The sequence below is a fragment of the Geotrypetes seraphini genome, chromosome 8 (assembly GCF_902459505.1).
Source record: "Geotrypetes seraphini chromosome 8, aGeoSer1.1, whole genome shotgun sequence".
Classification (NCBI taxonomy): domain Eukaryota; kingdom Metazoa; phylum Chordata; class Amphibia; order Gymnophiona; family Dermophiidae; genus Geotrypetes; species Geotrypetes seraphini.
In genome coordinates, this window is record NC_047091.1 from 144,827,016 (window position 1) to 144,844,100 (window position 17,085).

General features: G+C 42.1%; 1 protein-coding gene across 5 annotated transcripts in view; it reads right to left on the minus strand.

The window, feature by feature from the left end:
- ADGRD1 (adhesion G protein-coupled receptor D1) overlaps positions 1–16,823 on the minus strand; it is a 458,034-nt gene extending 441,211 nt beyond the window's left edge. The window contains exons 1-2 of one of the 5 annotated variants that reach the window (XM_033956796.1): positions 16,237–16,823; positions 16,107–16,143 (exon numbers count right to left, since the gene is read on the minus strand). In XM_033956796.1, coding sequence (XP_033812687.1) covers positions 16,107–16,143; positions 16,237–16,302 — 103 coding nt within the window. In that variant the 5' untranslated portion in view covers positions 16,303–16,823. Of the gene's footprint in view, positions 1–16,106 lie in introns of all 5 variants that reach the window. The other 4 variants (XM_033956799.1, XM_033956795.1, XM_033956797.1 and 1 more) reach the window with 4 other exon arrangements.
- Positions 16,824–17,085: the final 262 nt, after the last annotated feature.

A 17,085-nucleotide genomic window follows, 5' to 3' on the forward strand; every position in this document is an offset into this window, starting at 1 on the left:
ATGCAAGAAACATTTAGGGGGGGGCACTCAATAAAAGGTGGCAAGGAGGCAAAGTTCCTGGAAGTGCTAGGGGACTGCTTCCTGGAACAGATGGTAGGAGAGCCGACGAGAGGAAACGTCACCTTGGACTTGGTCCTAAATGGCATTATGGGTCCGGCAAAGGAAGTAGAAGTCACGGTCCCGCTGGAGACGATCGATCACAACATGATCAACTTCAAACTTGATGTCGGGAAAGGGAAAGGTACCAAAACCTCAACCACAACTTTAAACTTTAAAAAGGGAAGATACGACAGCATGAGAGCCATGGTGAAAAAACGGATCAAGAAAAAGATGGGCAAAGTCATAACGGTGGAACAGGCATGGTCCCTACTGAAAAATACTATCACGGAAGCACAAAGCCTCTACATTCCGTGGATGTCCAAAGTAAAGAAAACCAAAGGCAAAAGAGAGCCGGCATAGCTTACCAAAGAGGTGAAGGAAGCCATAAATGAAAAGAAGGAAACACACAAAAACATCCGAAGCTTGGAACAAACATATAGATGATCAGAAAAAATGTCAAAAGGTGGTGAGGGTTGCCAAAAAAGTCTACGAGGAGAAAATAGCGCGAGAGACCAAAAATTTCAAGCCCTTTTTTAGATACGTAAAAGGGAAAAAACCCGCACGGGAGGCTGGATGGCCTGGGAGGAAAAGGGTGCGTCATGGATGACAAACAAATTGTAGACAGACTGAATTCCTTCTTTGCGTCTGTCTTTACAAAGGAAGACACCACAACAATACCTGACACAGTGAAAGTGTTCAAGGGAGTCGTACAGGACAGCCTCACCACAGTAGAAGTGGACTTGGACCAGATTTACCACCAGATCGACAAACTTAAAAGTGATAAATCTCCTGGACCGGACGGAATTCATCAGAGAGTCCTAAAAGAACTGAAATTTGAAATCAGAGAATTATTGCAAAAACTTGCCAACCTGTCAATCAAAACAGGACAGATACCGGATGACTGGAAGATAGCGAACGTCACACCGATATTTAAAAAAGGATCGAGAGGAGTGCCAGGCAACTACAGACCTGTGAGTCTCACATCTGTCCCTATAAAGATGGTTGAGGCGCTGATCAAAGATAGCATAGTCCGGCACCTAGACACACACGACCTGATGAGAGCCAGTCAACATGGGTTCAGGAAAGGGAAATCATGTTTGACGAACCTACTTCAATTTTTTGAGACAGTGAACAGACAAATTGATAGTGGAGAACCGGAGGATATTGTATACTTGGACTTTCAGAAAGCATTTGACAAGGTTCCACATGTAAGACTTCTCAGGAAATTACAAGGCCATGGAATAGAGGGAGATATACTAAGATGGATAGGCAAATGGCTAGAGAACAGAAAACAGAGAATGGGCATAAATGGGAAGTTCTCAGAATGGGAAAAAGTGACTAGCGGTGTACCCCAGGGCTCGGTACTTGGACCCATCTTATTTAATATTTTCATAAATGACCTGGAAGAAGGAACATCCAGTGAAATCATCAAGTTTGCAGACGACACAAAGCTATGCCGGGCAATCAGATCGCAGGACAGCGAGGAACTCCAGAGCGACTTGAATCAATTGGAGAAGTGGGCAGATAAATGGCAGATGAATTTTTATGTGGAAAAATGCAAAGTGATGCATTTAGGCAGAAAAAATAAAGATCACAAGTATAGTATGTCAGGTGTAACTCTGGGAAAGACCGAACAGGAAAAGGACCTGGGTGTACTGATAGATAGGACCCTGAAACTGTCGGCGCAATGTGCAGCGGCAGCGAAGAAAGCAAATAGAATGCTAGGCATGATAAAGAAGGGAATTACGAGTAGATCAGAGAAAGTTATAATACCGCTCTACAAAGCCATGGTCAGACCACACCTGGAATACTGTGTCCAGCATTGGTGTCCATACCTAAAGAAGGATATAAAATTGGTAGAGAGGATGCAGAGATGAGCAACGAAGCTAGTGAAAGGTATGGAGAACCTGGACTATGAGGAACGACTTAGGAGACTGGGGTTGTTCTCCCTTGAGAAGAGGAGACTGTGAAGGGATCTGATCGAGACTTTCAAAATACTGAAAGGATTCGACAAAATGGAGCAGGGAAAGCAGTTATTTACAATGATCAATGTGACACAGACAAGAGGACATAGACTGAAGTGTGGGGGGGAAAAGGACGAATATCAGGAAGATCTGTTTCACGCAGCGAGTGGTGGACACCTGGAATGCTCTCCCAGAGGAAGTAATTGCAAAATCCACTGTTCTAGGATTTAAGGGCAAACTAGATGCACATCTCCTTAAGAGTGGTATAGAGTGATACGGGTAAGGTAAATTAGATGCACATCTCCCTAAACTATGCCAGGGTAGATCTGACGGGTCCTCCGCGTGTGCAGATTACCGGACTTGATGGACCCAGGGTCTGATCCGGAGATGGCAGTTCTTATGTTCTTATGTGCTTATGCAGTACTATTCTATATAAGACTTTCCAAGCTGAGCACTTAGGGCCTGATTCTATAAGTAGATCGCCTAAAAAAATCAGTGCCGACCAGTGCAGCGCTAAGCGCAATTCTATAAAAATTGTATAGAATCATATTTAGTGCTGCCTAAATGATATTAGGTGTTCTAACTTTAGGTGCATCGTATTTATGCTAGGGCAGTGGCATAATGAGGGTTGGAGGCACCACCTGCGCCCTCCTCTCTGTCCCCATCTCCTTCCACACCCACTGCTCCTTCCCTACCACCCATGCCACACTCATGCCCTCCCTTCCCCCCCCTTATACTTCTTGACATCTCTTTCAGCACAAGCAGCTTCTCTGGTGTTGGCTTTTCTTCTGACATCACCTCCTGACCCCATGACCGAGAAGTGATTTCAGAGGGGAGACAGGCTGGCATGAGCATCAGGCAAGAGAAATTGCTCACGCTGGTGAAGATTTAAAGAGGTCCGGGAGGGAGGGGCGCAAGCGTGGCATGGGATAGTCTGTCCCCCCCTCCGCTCCCCCCCTTACTATGCCACTGTGCCAGGGTTTCTTTACCTAAATACTAGCACGTAATTCAAAAAGAGGTGCCTAATTCAAAAACACACCCATGATCTGCCCCTAAACATGCCCACTTTTAGTTAGGCACATTGGACTAGGCATCTACTTTTTTATAGGATCATGATTTTTCGAGTTAGGCAGCTAACTTTCAATTAAGTCCAATTAAGGACAATTATGAGGTGTTAAGTGCCAATTATCAGCACCAATTAAGCCTATTAACCAAGTTTCCAAGCTTAATTAACATTTGATATCCCGCATATCTAAAAAAGTTTAAGCGGCTTGCAATAAAGTAATTAAACATAAAATAATATAAAATTAAATGTGAAAAGACAGGAAGTAAGGGAAAAAGGGAAGAACAACAATATGAGATAGAATAGCGGGGAGGGAATACACAAAAGGAAGGTCTCATAGTTTAACCACAACACAATACTGCCATGATAAGTTTTAACCATATACGTCAGTTAGATGCCTACATTAGCTAGGTATGTCAATGTAAGCGCCTAACTTTAGGCTGACGTAAAGAATTAGCCAGTTAGAGCCCATTTCCATGCCTAAAGTTGGGCACTGGTATTCACACCAGCTGAAACCTGATATAAATGCCAGCACCCAACTCCAAGCTTTAATCTAGAACCAGTATTTTATGTAGTTATATAACCAACCCACTCCGCTAGATCATGTAAACCAACAAAAAACTAGGTTGATATATCAATCTTCTAAGAGACTAAATCGAAATACCTCAGCCCCACCACTCCACCGCAATAATACTTTCTAAAGCGGGAGATTTACGTGGTGCTTCATCATTGGTAAATCATCTCAAATCGCCGTGATTATATTCGTTTAAATATTTTTTATTTTAATTTTTAATTTTGATTTTTTACTTATCAATAAATAGAAAATTATAAAAAGTGTGTAAGATTGTATACTTAACGTCTACACACAGCTAAACCTGGGAGTCCGACATGACATGTTTCGCACTACTTGTGCTGTCTCAAGGGTCTCCCGAGGTCGCCGAGTATGAAGTCTGTGAAAGAGCCTTGAGACAGCACAAGTAGTGCGAAACATGTCGGGTCGGACTCCCAGGTTTAACTGTGTGTAGACGTTAAGTATACAATCTTACACACTTTTTATAATTTTCTATTTATTGATAAGTAAAAAATCAAAATGAAAAATTAAAATAAAAAATATTTAAACGAATATAATCACGGCGATTTGAGACGATTTACCAATGATGAAGCACCACGTAAATCTCCCGCTTTAGAAAGTATTATTGCGGTGGAGTGGTGGGGCTGAGGTATTTCGATTTAGTCTCTTAGAAGATTGATATATCAACCTAGTTTTTTGTTAGCACCCAACTCCAGGCATTTTGGTACACAAATGAGGCTATTCTATAGCCTTGCCTGCAAATTTTAGGAACACCTGTGCCACTCCCCTGGCCCCATCGCCTTTTGAATTGTGCAGTGTAAATTTTGGCACTGAAATCTTGGTATACAAAATATATGTATCTCTGGGAATAATACGCTTTAGCTTTATACAAAAAAAGTGTTGATACCACTAATTATGCAAAAAGCTAACCTATAAATTCAATAATGAAAAATACTGCATTTATTAGATAACACACAAACATAACATAACACAAAATTACTACATGTACCAATCACACCATTCACAACACACACTCATTGCACTTTAACATTATTGCTATATTGAATCTCATACGAATAAATCAGCCACTTGTAAATATAAAAAATTATTCCCCACAAATGACAAAAAGACAAGAAATCTGTAAACCACAGCTAGGTCCAGCAGTCTCTCCCAGACCTGAGACAGGCACCGCACAGCAATGTTCATACGTTGAAAGCCACCCAGAGTGAAAATAAATCCTCTCTCAGTTTATGGAGCACATTGCAACAAGGAATAGTGTGATTGGTGTATGTATTATCATGCTTGTGTATTATATAATACATGCAGCAGTTTTCAAATTTAATTTATAGGTTAGCTTTTTGTATAATTAATTGACTGATATCTTGGTGCCATATATAGAATCCAGGGGTTAATGTACAGTTTATTTGGTATACTGAACTATAGGCCCATTTACTATAAACAACATCTTAATTTAGGCGCCTTACTGGTGCCTAAGTTAAGTGCATAATACCGTTTAAAAGCGTTTGAGTTTTATGAAGGCTAATGCCACTGTAAGCGTCAGAAAGCACCTCCATAGGTGCGATTTACATAAAAGATAGGTGCAAGAAATGTAGGCCTTGAAAACCCTGGCCTACATTTCTCTCATCTACTTTTCCTAAAGCCACAATTCTATAAATGGCATGTTACATGATTGGCACACACTCAGCAGCCATTTTTAAGGCAGCTGCCAACTACTGCACCATTTATAGAATCCGGATCTAAGCACTTATCAAGATTTAATAAAAGGGGCCCTACATAAACATATTTATTTCTTTTAATTATGGCTAATTTGTTTTCTTCAGTCAATAATAGATCACCCCTTAGGCTATATAACAGTAACAACTAGTATTTATAGAAGTAAATGTCAACAGAAGTTAGAATTTTTTTAAAATTGATAACCAGGTCTACTTTTTTCTTCATATGTATTTCAAATTATTTACTAAATGTGAGTAAAATGTTCTCTTTGAAATATCCTAATATTTAGAGTAGTATTCAAATTATATAGTTCAAGCATAGTGAGAAATAATCCAGTAGTTCGAGCCAAGAAGGTCTTGTATCATTCATTTTAAAAATGGCCTCATGGGATGGCATTAAACAAGTATCTCTAATCACCCTGTACCTCTGGAGTCCAACTGAAAACAGGATTTCTCTCACTCCTGTTTTGCCAGCCAACAAATTAATTTTTGTTTTAATTGCTGCGAAAGGGAATAAACCGACACCACTGACAGAAGTATAGCTTGCCCTGAGGGAAGAGAACCAACGCAGAAAAACAAATCGGTCCCATTAAACTTGAAATGTTGACTTTCCTCCATCTCTCCCCCCTGCTGCTTCCTAAACTGTTGATGGGATATAGAGCAGCTCAGTAAAAGCAAAGCATGGTGAGGTGAACCATCTTTCATTACCCAAGTAGGGGAGTCTCTAGATCACCAGCTTTTTTCTGGAACCTCCAGCATGGTTTATCCAGGGCAGTCCATATTCTGCTGAAATTTTCATGATGTTTTTTACCCCTGGAATTTCATCTCCTACATCTGATTCTACAGAAAAACTTCCAAATCTCCAACAATGTCCCATAAACTCTCCAGCAAAGTGCTTAAAAACTCAAAAAGGTTATTGGTGAGGCCCTCAAGCATGATTTGCACATTATGACTATCTTTTCAAGAAACCTGAAAAAAAAGGCATGGGATGAACACATTGGATCTCTTATTAGAAAATGAACATAAGAATAGCCTTACTGGGTCAGATCAATGGTCCATCTAGTCCAGGAGCCCATCCTCACGTTGGCCAATCCAGGTCACTAGTACCTGGCAAAAACCCAAAGAGTAGTAACATTTATGCTACCAATCCAGGGCAAGCAGTGGCTTCCCCCAAGTCTGTCTCAACAACAGACTATGGACTTTTCCTCCAGGAAATTGTCCAAATCTTTCTTAAAACCAGCTCGCAATCCACTTTTACCACAACCTCCTAGAGTTTAACTATTCTCTGAGTGAAAAAGTATTTCCTCCTATTGGTTTTAAAAGTATTTCCCTGTAATTTCATTGAATGTCGCCTGGTCTTTGTAATTTTTGATGGAGTGAAAAATCGAGCCACTTGTACCTGTTCTACTCCACTCAGGATTTTGTAGACTTCAATCATATCTCCCCTCAGCCATCTCTTTTCCAAGCTGAAGAGCCCTAACCTTTTTAGTCTTTCTTCATACAAGAGGAATTCCATTACCTTTATCATCTAGGTTGTTCTTCTTTGAACCTTTTCTAATACCACTATATCTTTCTTGAGTTATGGAAACCAGAACTGAATGCAATACTCCAGGTGAGGTTGCACCTTGGAGCGATACAGAAGCATTATAACCTTCTTAGTCTTGTTAGCCATCCCCTTTTTAATAATTCCTAGCATCTTGTTTGCTTTTTTGGCCACTGTCGCACATTGGGCACGTTTCATCGTATTTTCTACAATGACACCCAGATCTTTTTCTTGGGCGATAACCCCCAAGGTGGACCCTAGCATCTGGTAACTGTGAATTGGGTTCTCCTTCCCAATGCGCATCACTCTGCATTTGTCCACATTAAATTTCATCTGTTGCTTGGATGCTCAGTCTTCCAATTTCCTAAGGTCTACTTGCAATTTTTCACAATCTACATGCGTTTTAACAGCTTTGAACAGTTTAGTGTCATCTGCAAATTTAATCACCTCACTCGTCGTTCCAATTTCCAGAACATTTATAAGTAAGTTAAATAGCACCGATCCCAATGAATTATATTTAAAAAAAAAAAAAAAACTTAAATGGTTGCATGTATGTTTGATATGTTGAGTGCTGCTTAGATGGTGGGCAGATGGCAAGGTCCCTTATAAGGCAATTTGGTTAGGATGAGTTGGAAATTCGATAGAAATTCCAGTAATTTGGAATATGAGGACAGTGCCAGACAGACTTTTACAGTCTATGTCCCACAGATGATAAGATTGTTTGGACAGACTGGAGTGAGCTTCGACAACAACTCCTAGTTGGAACCTAAGGACAGTGCCACCAGACTTCTACAGTCTATGCCCTAGGAATGTTAAAGAAAGGTAATTTAATTATGAACTAATAATGAGTGTGACTGTTGGGCAGACTGGATGGACCGCTCAGGTCTTTATCTGCCATCATTTACTACGTTATGTGCTGTCTATATAGGAAAAAAAAACACCAAAAGGACCTTGTATCCTTGAAACACTTTTACATTCTGAGTCATAGGAGCCAACTTTTCAAAAAATATTTGGGGATGCTAAACCCAATAAATATTACCTCTCCCTGAACACCGTCAATATTGTGGGTGCTCAAGCACCCACAGAGCTGACTCATGTTCTGAGCCCTCTTCTTAGGTCTACAAAGCACATCAGTGCAAGACAATGGAAAGCAGACCATTTCAAAGACTGAGGAAGAGACTCTCTCCTCAAAAAAGTTCCTTTTCCAGGAATATTAGACCACTGCAGACAGTGGCATAATGAGGGTGAGGTGCCCTGGGCGGTAGCACCCCCCGCCCTCTTCTCTGCCCCACCCCATTATGTTCCTTCCCCGCCCCTCCTGCCACGATCACGCACCCCTTCCCTTCCCCCGTACCTCTTTAGATTCAAACAATTTTTATTGATGCAAACATCATCAAATACAACATCAAAGCACATCAATAATGCATCAACTATTATAATATAATATACATAATAAAAGACAAATTCCAATTTCAATAAACTCCCTCTATATCTATATGTGTTTGAACCTTTACCATCCCTCTCCACACCTACCCCTCCCCACCCTATAGTACTCTCTACCCAATGATACTCTCTTCATTTAACTAAATAAAAGCCCATTTAAGAGATCCAACTTAAAATCGCACTACGGCCCTTAGGATGTAAATCTTGCAAATATGAACCCCAGATTTGTATAAATAACATATTTCGCTTTCTTATAATTCCAGCATCTCTAGCTTCCCAAATGGCCAACTGATGTAATTGGTTTCACCAATGCCAAAACCTCGGAGGATCGGGGATTGTCCAATATTGTAGTATACATTTTCTAGCCAAGAGACTCATTTTCCTACACAACGCCCTATTTCCTTTAGGTAAATGGCCAACAGCCTCTGGCAAATCCAAAATAAAGAAAGAAGGAGAACAACGCAATGATCTTCCAATTACCTCTTTAATGTTCCCGGCATGAGTAGCAACCCCAACCTGCTGCTCACGTCAGCATTAGCTCTTTCTCTGACATAACTTCCTAGGCGCAGGTCCAGGAAATGACGTCAGAGAAAGAGCCGCTGCTCGTGCTGGGAACATTAAAGAGGTACGGGGAAAGGAAGGGGCGCAGAGAGGAGGACTAGTGCCATCACCAAGATGGTGCCCAGGGTGGACCCCTCCCAACCCCTTACTATGCCACTGACTGCAGACCACAGACACATAATGGTGGAGACAAGCACAGTATCTGAGTCCAGGAAAGCGTAGGAGAAGCACAAATGATCTCTAAGGGGCAGGAAGGGATTTCAGAGCTTAGCAGCTGGTGTGGATGGGCAGACTGGACAGACAATAGGGCCCTTTTTCTCTCATCATTCTCTCTGTTTCTGGGATTAAAATATAAAATCCAAATATATTGTATGTAGTACCTGAGTTTTCCGAACTACGGGATCTCTCCGCAGCTGTGAATCTACCTACGCAAAATCCAGTTGTCTCCAGAACCAATAAAAAGTCCAAGAAGTACACAAGAAGTGCAGCAAATTAAAGAAACGGTAACATCCAGGTGGCTCAACCTACCAATTTGATTGCTATAACCTGTAAAGTGGTGCAGTGTGGGGCCATTATACAGCATGTTTCACGCATGGTAGCCATTTAAGCTTAGCATAACAGCTTTTATATGCTGTTAATCAGTGCTAAGGTAAAGAGGGATGTAAGAACATAAGAATTGCCACTGCTGGGTCAGACCAGTGGTTCATCGTGCCCAGCAGTCCTCTCAGGCAGTGGCCCTTTGGTCAAAGACCAGTGCCCTAACTGAGACTAGCCTTACCTGCGTACGTTCTGGTTCAGCAGGAACTTGTCTAACTTTGTCTTGAATACCTGGAGGGTGTTTTCCCCTATAACAACCTCCGGAAGAGCGTTCCAGTTTTCTACCACTCTCTGGGTGAAGAAGAACTTCCTTACATTTGTACGGAATCGATCCCCTTTTAACTTTAGAGAGTGCCCTCTCATTCTCTCTACCTTGGAGAGGGTGAACAACCTCTTTGTCTTTATCTACTAAGTCTATTCCCTTCATTATCTTGAATGTTTTGATCATGTCCCCTCTCTGTCTCCTCTTTTCAAGGGAGAAGAGACCCAATTTCTGTAATCTCTCACTGTACTGCAACTCCTCCAGCCCCTTTACCATTTTAGTCGCTCTTCTCTGGACCCTTTCGAGCAGTACCGCGTCCTTCTTCATGTACAGCGACCAGTGCTGGATGCAATATTCCAGGTGGGGGCGTACCATGGCCCGGTACAGCGGCATGATAACCTTCTCCGATATGCTCATGATCTCCTTCTTAATCATTCCTAGCATTCTGTTTGCCCTTTTCACCGCTGCCACGCACTGCACGGACAGCTTTATCGACTTGTCGACTAGTACTCCAAAGTCTCTTTCCTGGGGGGGGTCTCTCCGAGTACCGCACCAGACATCCTGTATTCATGTATAAGATTTCCCCCCCCCCCCCCTTTCTTCCTGTTATTAGTGCTGTCTGCTTTTCTTGGAAACCAAGAGCACCAAAGTGATGTGACCCATGCTTGAATATTTCAGGGCTTTTAACATGAACTCCGTGAATAGCCTTAAACTCACATGAACTACAAATGTGGAAAACAGCCCATTGTTGAGATCACATTGATACGGACTCTAACTTTCTTTCGATGCAGGCTAACAGGTAGTTGGAACACGTCAGCACCAGTACCTTCTGTTTTATTAATTCATCTGATGCTTGGTTCTAATAAAGCAAACTTGTTTTTTCTCCCACTCTTCCTCCTTTGCCTCTTTTAGCATGTGTGATTTGGTATAAGTTCAATGTCTTGTCCTGTCCAATTCCATTATGCAAGTGACACCACCTCGGCTGTGTTTGTGGGGCAAACTGATTCTTAACTGCACAGTAACCTGTGATAAATCACATTTAGCTGGGATTACAGGAAGTCATTTCGTAGCAGGCCTCAAAGACTGTATCATGCTTTTAGAAATGTTTTCTAAGCACATCAGAGACTGTTTGCCAGATTCAGTTCTGGCCTATTGAAAACATTAATAGACCAACAAAAAAAAGTAATAGGTAGCTAGGCTCGCAAATCACTAATATGCTTATATTTTGGCATTTTACTATTCCACTCAACCAGGAACTGGTTGAGTGGAAGGCAACAGAGGGTAGCGGTCAATGGGGATCACACTGAGGAAAGAGAAGTTACCAGTGGTGTGCTTCAAGGTTCGGTTCTTCGGCCTGTTGTTTTTTTTTTTTAAACATTTTTGTAAATGATATTGCTGAAGGGTTGTCAGATAAGATTTGCATCTTTGTGGATGATACCAAAATCTGCAATAGAGTAGACTCCCCTGATGGTGTGGCTAACATGAGGAAAGTCCAAAGCGAAGCCTGAAGAATGGTCTGAAATTTGGCAGCTAAAAATTAGGGCCTCTTTTACAAAGCCGCGCTAACGGCCCCAAAGCCTATAGAGATTTAAAGGGCTTTGGGGCTGTTGCCGCGCGGCTTTGTTAAAGAGGCAGTTAATGCTAAGAAGTGCAAGGTCATACATTTGGGCTGCAAAAACCTGAGGGAACAGTACAGTTTAGGGAGTAAAGAATTTTTGTGCACGAAAAGAGGATTTGGTTGTGATAGTATGTGATGATCTTAAGGTGGCCAAACAGGTTGAAAAGGTAACGGTGAAAGCTAGAAGGATGCTTGGGTGCATATGGAGAGGTATGACCAGTAAGATAAAGGAGGTATTGACACCCTTGTATAAGACTGGTGAGACCTCATTTAGATAATTTTGGAGACCACACCTTCAATAAGATATAAACAGGATGGAGTCGGTCCATAGGGACATAAGAACATAAGAATAGCCTTTCTGGATTAGACCACTAGTCCATCAAGCTCAGTAGTCTGTTGTCACGGTGGCCAATCCAGGTCATAAGGCATATGGACAGACTTAAAGATCTCAATTTGTATATTTTGGAGGAACAGCAAGAGAAGGGAGATATGAAAGAGATGTTTAAATACCTATGTGGCATAAATGCACATAATTGAAAGGAAACTTCAGTGAGAGGACATGGGATGAAGTTAAGCGGTGATAGACTCAGGAGTAATCTAAGAAAATATTTTTTTACAGAAAGGGTAGTAAATGCATGGAATAGTCTCCCAGTAGAGGTGGTGGAGACTGTGTCTGAATTTAAGAAAGCGTGAGACAGGCACATGGGATTTCTTGAGGAGGGGGAGGAAATAGTGGATGCTATGGATGGGCAGACTGGATGGGCTAGGATTACCATATGGCTCCAGAGAAAGGAAGACAGTCTCTAGCTGTATTCAAATCAAAGCTAAAAGTCCACACTTTTGAAACTGCTTTCAACTCTTAACTCCTACTCAGTCAAATCCCTAAACCCATTGTATCATTCCTTCTGCCAGAAACTCCCCAACCCTGAGATGTCTCGTCTGTCTGTTCAAATTAGACTGTAAGCTCTTCTGAGCAGGGACCATCTACTGAATGTTAAATGTATAGTGCTGCGTATGTCTTTCAGCGCTAGTAGTAGTAGTAGGATTAAAAGTTAATAACTGGCAACAAACATCCTAAAAAAATATAAAAAGTGGATTGATGCAAAAAAAACAAGGGCAAGATGTTCCCTTTGATATTGAAAATGTAGTGTTATTTATTGCTGTGTTGGCTTGCTTGGACACATAGAAAAAAGCATTCTGCACTGACCTTGAGTCCCTAATATAGGCCCCCTATTATCAAGCCGCATTAGGGTTTTTATCACTGGCAGTGGCAGTAAAACCTCTGACGCTCATAGAATCCCTATGAGTGTCAGAGCTTTTACTGCTGCGGCCGATGATTAAAAAAACAAACCAACAACCCTAACACGACATGATAAAAGGGGGGCCATAGTAAGTTAATCCAATTAAAAGATATCACCTACAACTTATTTACTCCTGCAGTGTTTTTCGCATTCTTAAATCATGATTGTCTTGGGGAAAAAAGGAATGCTGCACAGGGTGCAGGAAAATGACATCTTTCGTTCACACACACACCAGCCAACCTGAGATTTGAGGTTAAACAGTTTCTGTGAAAATGAAAATCTATCCTATTACATATGCAACCTCCCTCCTTCTCCCACCCCCAAAAAGCAGAGCCAGAGAGATTTTTTTTTTGCATTGAAAACAGATGGTGTTCAGATCAGAATTTTCTGTTCTCTACCAACCCCTTCTGCAAATGGCATTCGCTTAATCATAAGGTTCGTGTTACTGCACTTGGCCAAATCCTCTGCAAGTTTCAAAACCCAGCAGCTTCCTCTTAATTATACAGATTCTAAATTTGCCTGAAAATACAGCGGATAAATAAAGTAAATGGGATGGGGTGGTTGGGACAGGAAGGGGAGAAGGATTCAAGTGAAGGATTGCTCCCAGCAAAATTTAAATCGGTTCATGCATATGCCTGGATTTGGATTAGAGAATGACACGGTGACAAAATTCATCACCGTTCCCATCCCCGTGGATAACCGCGGGAAACCATCTTCATGTCATTCTTTAAGGAGAGAGGGAAGAATCAGATTATGAATGGCCACAACCACTGACCCGCAAGCTTTGCTTTGAAGAATGCTGGTGTAGAAGGACTGAGGTTGAAACAGACACTACAGAATTACAGTCTCTGGTATCCAGAGCAGATATTGTGATGTCATAATGCCTCATTCCACCAGTGCCTAAGAGCCAATCACATCAGTGATGTCACAATGGCTTCATTATCCTTGGCTCACATAAGAATGAGAGTATGAATGGCCACAACCACTGACCCACAAGCTTTGCTTTGAAGAATGCTGGTGTAGAAGGACTGAGGTTGAAACAGACACTACAGAATTACAGTCTCTGGTATCCAGAGCAGATATTGTGATGTCATAATGCCTCATTCCACCAGTGCCTAAGAGCCAATCACATCAGTGATGTCACAATGGCTTCATTATTCTTGGCTCACATAAGAATCAGAGTATGAATGGCCACAACCACTGACCCGCAAGCTTTGCTTTGAAGAATGCTGGTGTAGAAGGACTGAGGTTGAAATAGACACTAGAAAATGACATGGGATTGGGGACGGGAACGGTGATGAAATTTCTCTAATTTGGATCACTTTTCAACCTTGACTCTATTGAGACTCACCATTTTCAGACCAAGATCACTTTCAATAGAGTAGATCTCAGGACCATGGTCCACGTCTTTCTCCCCCACCCCAATTTGCAGCCCCATTGGTCCATCAGTAAGCAAATGATCATGCCTCTAGAATCTAGAAAGACCATTTACTACTACTACAATTATTTCTAGAGCACTACCAGACGTATATAGTGCTGTACAAAGTCACAAAGGAGGCAGTCCCTGCTCAAAAGAGCTTACAATCTAAACATGCAAACAGGATGTTGGGGTGGGGGATACAGTTAAGGGGGGATAAGAACATAAGAATAGCCTTACAGGGTCAGACCAATGGTCCATCAAGCCCAGTAGCCCGTTCCCACGGTGGCCAAGCCAGGTCACTAGTACCTGGCCAAAACTCAAAGAGTAGCAACATTCCATGCTACCAATCCAGGGTAAGCAGTGGCTTCCCCCATGACTTTTTCAATAACAGATTATAGACCAGGGGTAGGGAACTCAGGTCCTCAAGAGCCATATTCCAGTCGGGTTTTCAGGATTTCCCCAATGAATGTGCATGAGATCTATTTGCATGCACTGCTTTCAGTGCATATTCATTGGGGAAATCCTGAAAACCCGACTGGAATACAGCTCTCGAGGACCGGAATTCCCTATCCCTGCTATAGAATTTTCCTCCAGGAAATTGTCCAAATCTTTCTTAAAACCAGCTACTCTATCCGCTCTTACCACAACCCCTGGCAATGCGTTCCAGAGCTTAACTATTCTCTGAGTGAAAAAATGTTTCCTCCTATTGGTTTTAAAAGTATTTCCCTGTAATTTTATTAAGTGTCCCCTAGTCTTTGTCATTTTTGAGGAAGTGAAAAATCGATCCGCTTGGACCCGTTATACTCCACTCAGGATTTTGTAGACTTCAGTCATATCTCCCCTCAGCCGTCTCTTTTCCATGCTGAACAGCCCTAACCTTTTCAGTCTTTCCTCATACTAGAGGAGTTCCATCCCCTTTATCATCTTGGTCGCTCATAAGAACATAAACAATGCCTCCGCTGGGTCAGACCTGAGGTCCATCGTGCCCAGCAGTCCACTCACGCGGCGGCCCAACAGGTTCAGGACCTGTGCAGTAATCTTCTATCTATACCCCTCTATCCCCTTTTCCAGCAGGAAATTGTCCAATCCTTTCTTAAACCCCAGTACCGTACTCTGCCCTATTACGTCCTTTGGAAGCGCATTCCAGGTGTCCACCACACGTTGGGTAAAGAAGAACTTCCTAGCATTCGTTTTGAATCTGTCCCCTTTCAACTTTTCCGAATGCCCTCTTGTTCTTTTATTTTTTGATAGTTTGAAGAATCTGTCCCTCTCTACTCTCTCTATGCCCTTCATGATCTTGTAAGTCTCTATCATATCCTCTCTAAGTCTCCTCTTCTCCAAGGAAAAGAGACCCAGTTTCTCCAATCTCTCAGCGTATGAAAGGTTTTCCATCCCTTTTATCAGACGTGTCGCTCTCCTCTGAACCCTCTCGAGTAGCGCCATATCCCTCTTAAGGTACGGCAACCAGTTTTGGACGCAGTACCTTTTCTAGAGCCAGGTGAGGTCGCGATGGCATGGAGCGATACAGAGGCATTACAGCATTCTTAGTCTTGTTAACCATCCCTTTTTTTAATCATTCCTAGCATCTTGTTTGCTTTTTTGGCCGCCGCCGCACATTAGTTTATCTGCTGGCTAGGGTGATGAGCAGCAGGCAGTGAGGAGTAAGGTTATGGATTGAAAGCTATAAATGGTTTTCTAGCTTCCTGAAAAGCATTCAACTCATACTATAGTCAATCAAACTAATAGAGAACACACTGATTCTGAACTTTGATCACACAGGGTATGGTGTTTCCTTCCTCCTCCTGCTCCCCCCCCCCCCCCCCCTATAAAGAAACAAGAACATAGACATAAGAACGTGACATTGCTTCCTATATACATTGCGCTATAGGCTTCATCCTGGGGTCTTTACTAGTTTATTATTTGTTCCTTACTTGGGTAATCCGGAAACCGGGTAGCATCTCCCCACACCTGCATTGGAAGATAGGACAATGTAAGGGATTCCAAGGCCAACATCTGTACAGAGTAAATCCAGGCAGGCACAGTTAATGCCGCAGACATTACCTTATAGTTGCAATGAAGCAAAATCAGAAAGTAAATGCCCCAACACATAACTGAAAACCTCTCCATGTTATCTTCAGGTGAGGATCAAAAATTCAGTAAAAACAAAAAGAAAAGATTAAACAGAAAGTCAGTCCCGAGGTCGCTCCCTTTCTCTGTGCTTCCTTTCCTTCGCTCCAAATGTGCATTCAGGGCTGGAGCAGAGGTGAAAAGTGATTCTCTTCCCAAGATTATACCAGGACTTTTTTTAAAAATTTTAGAATCCAGCCTTCTCTGTGGCCATTAAACACGTTAACAGGTCTAAGCTAGCTGGGGGAACCCCATGAAGAGAATTCAGCAGTCCCGCAATGTGATGTCTCTAAAGAAATGTCCAAAAGGAGCCTGCTGCAAATTCTTGCTGAAAGTGGTCCCTACCCCTTAATTTTCCTTTTCTTTCGCTTAGTTCTAGAAATTCAAATCCTCTTTCATTCAGTCAGTTCTGCTTTTGGGAATCATAAATGTCTCCGTTTAGAATCAGCTAAGACCAGGCTGTTTCCTTAGGACTGTTATGGGGGACTGTGTTTCCAACTCTTTACTAATCTGGCTCAAGTTTACACCTCTATCCATCCCAGATCACTTTGGGCGGAGAGAGAGAGGTTTGACTGATGTCATGTTTTCTGCTCAAACTTTACCCCTTTCTAGCGGTCTATTTTTATCCCAACGCTGCTGTTCCCTCGTTCTGGGTCCTAACACCAGCCTGCTATGGGCCACTGGAAGTTTAAAAAGTCAAAAGTAAAATGATTTTTTGCAGCCTTTTAATTAAAGGATAGCAGAGGCGAAAGGCTGGCAGCCTCAGGAAGCACTCAACAGCAG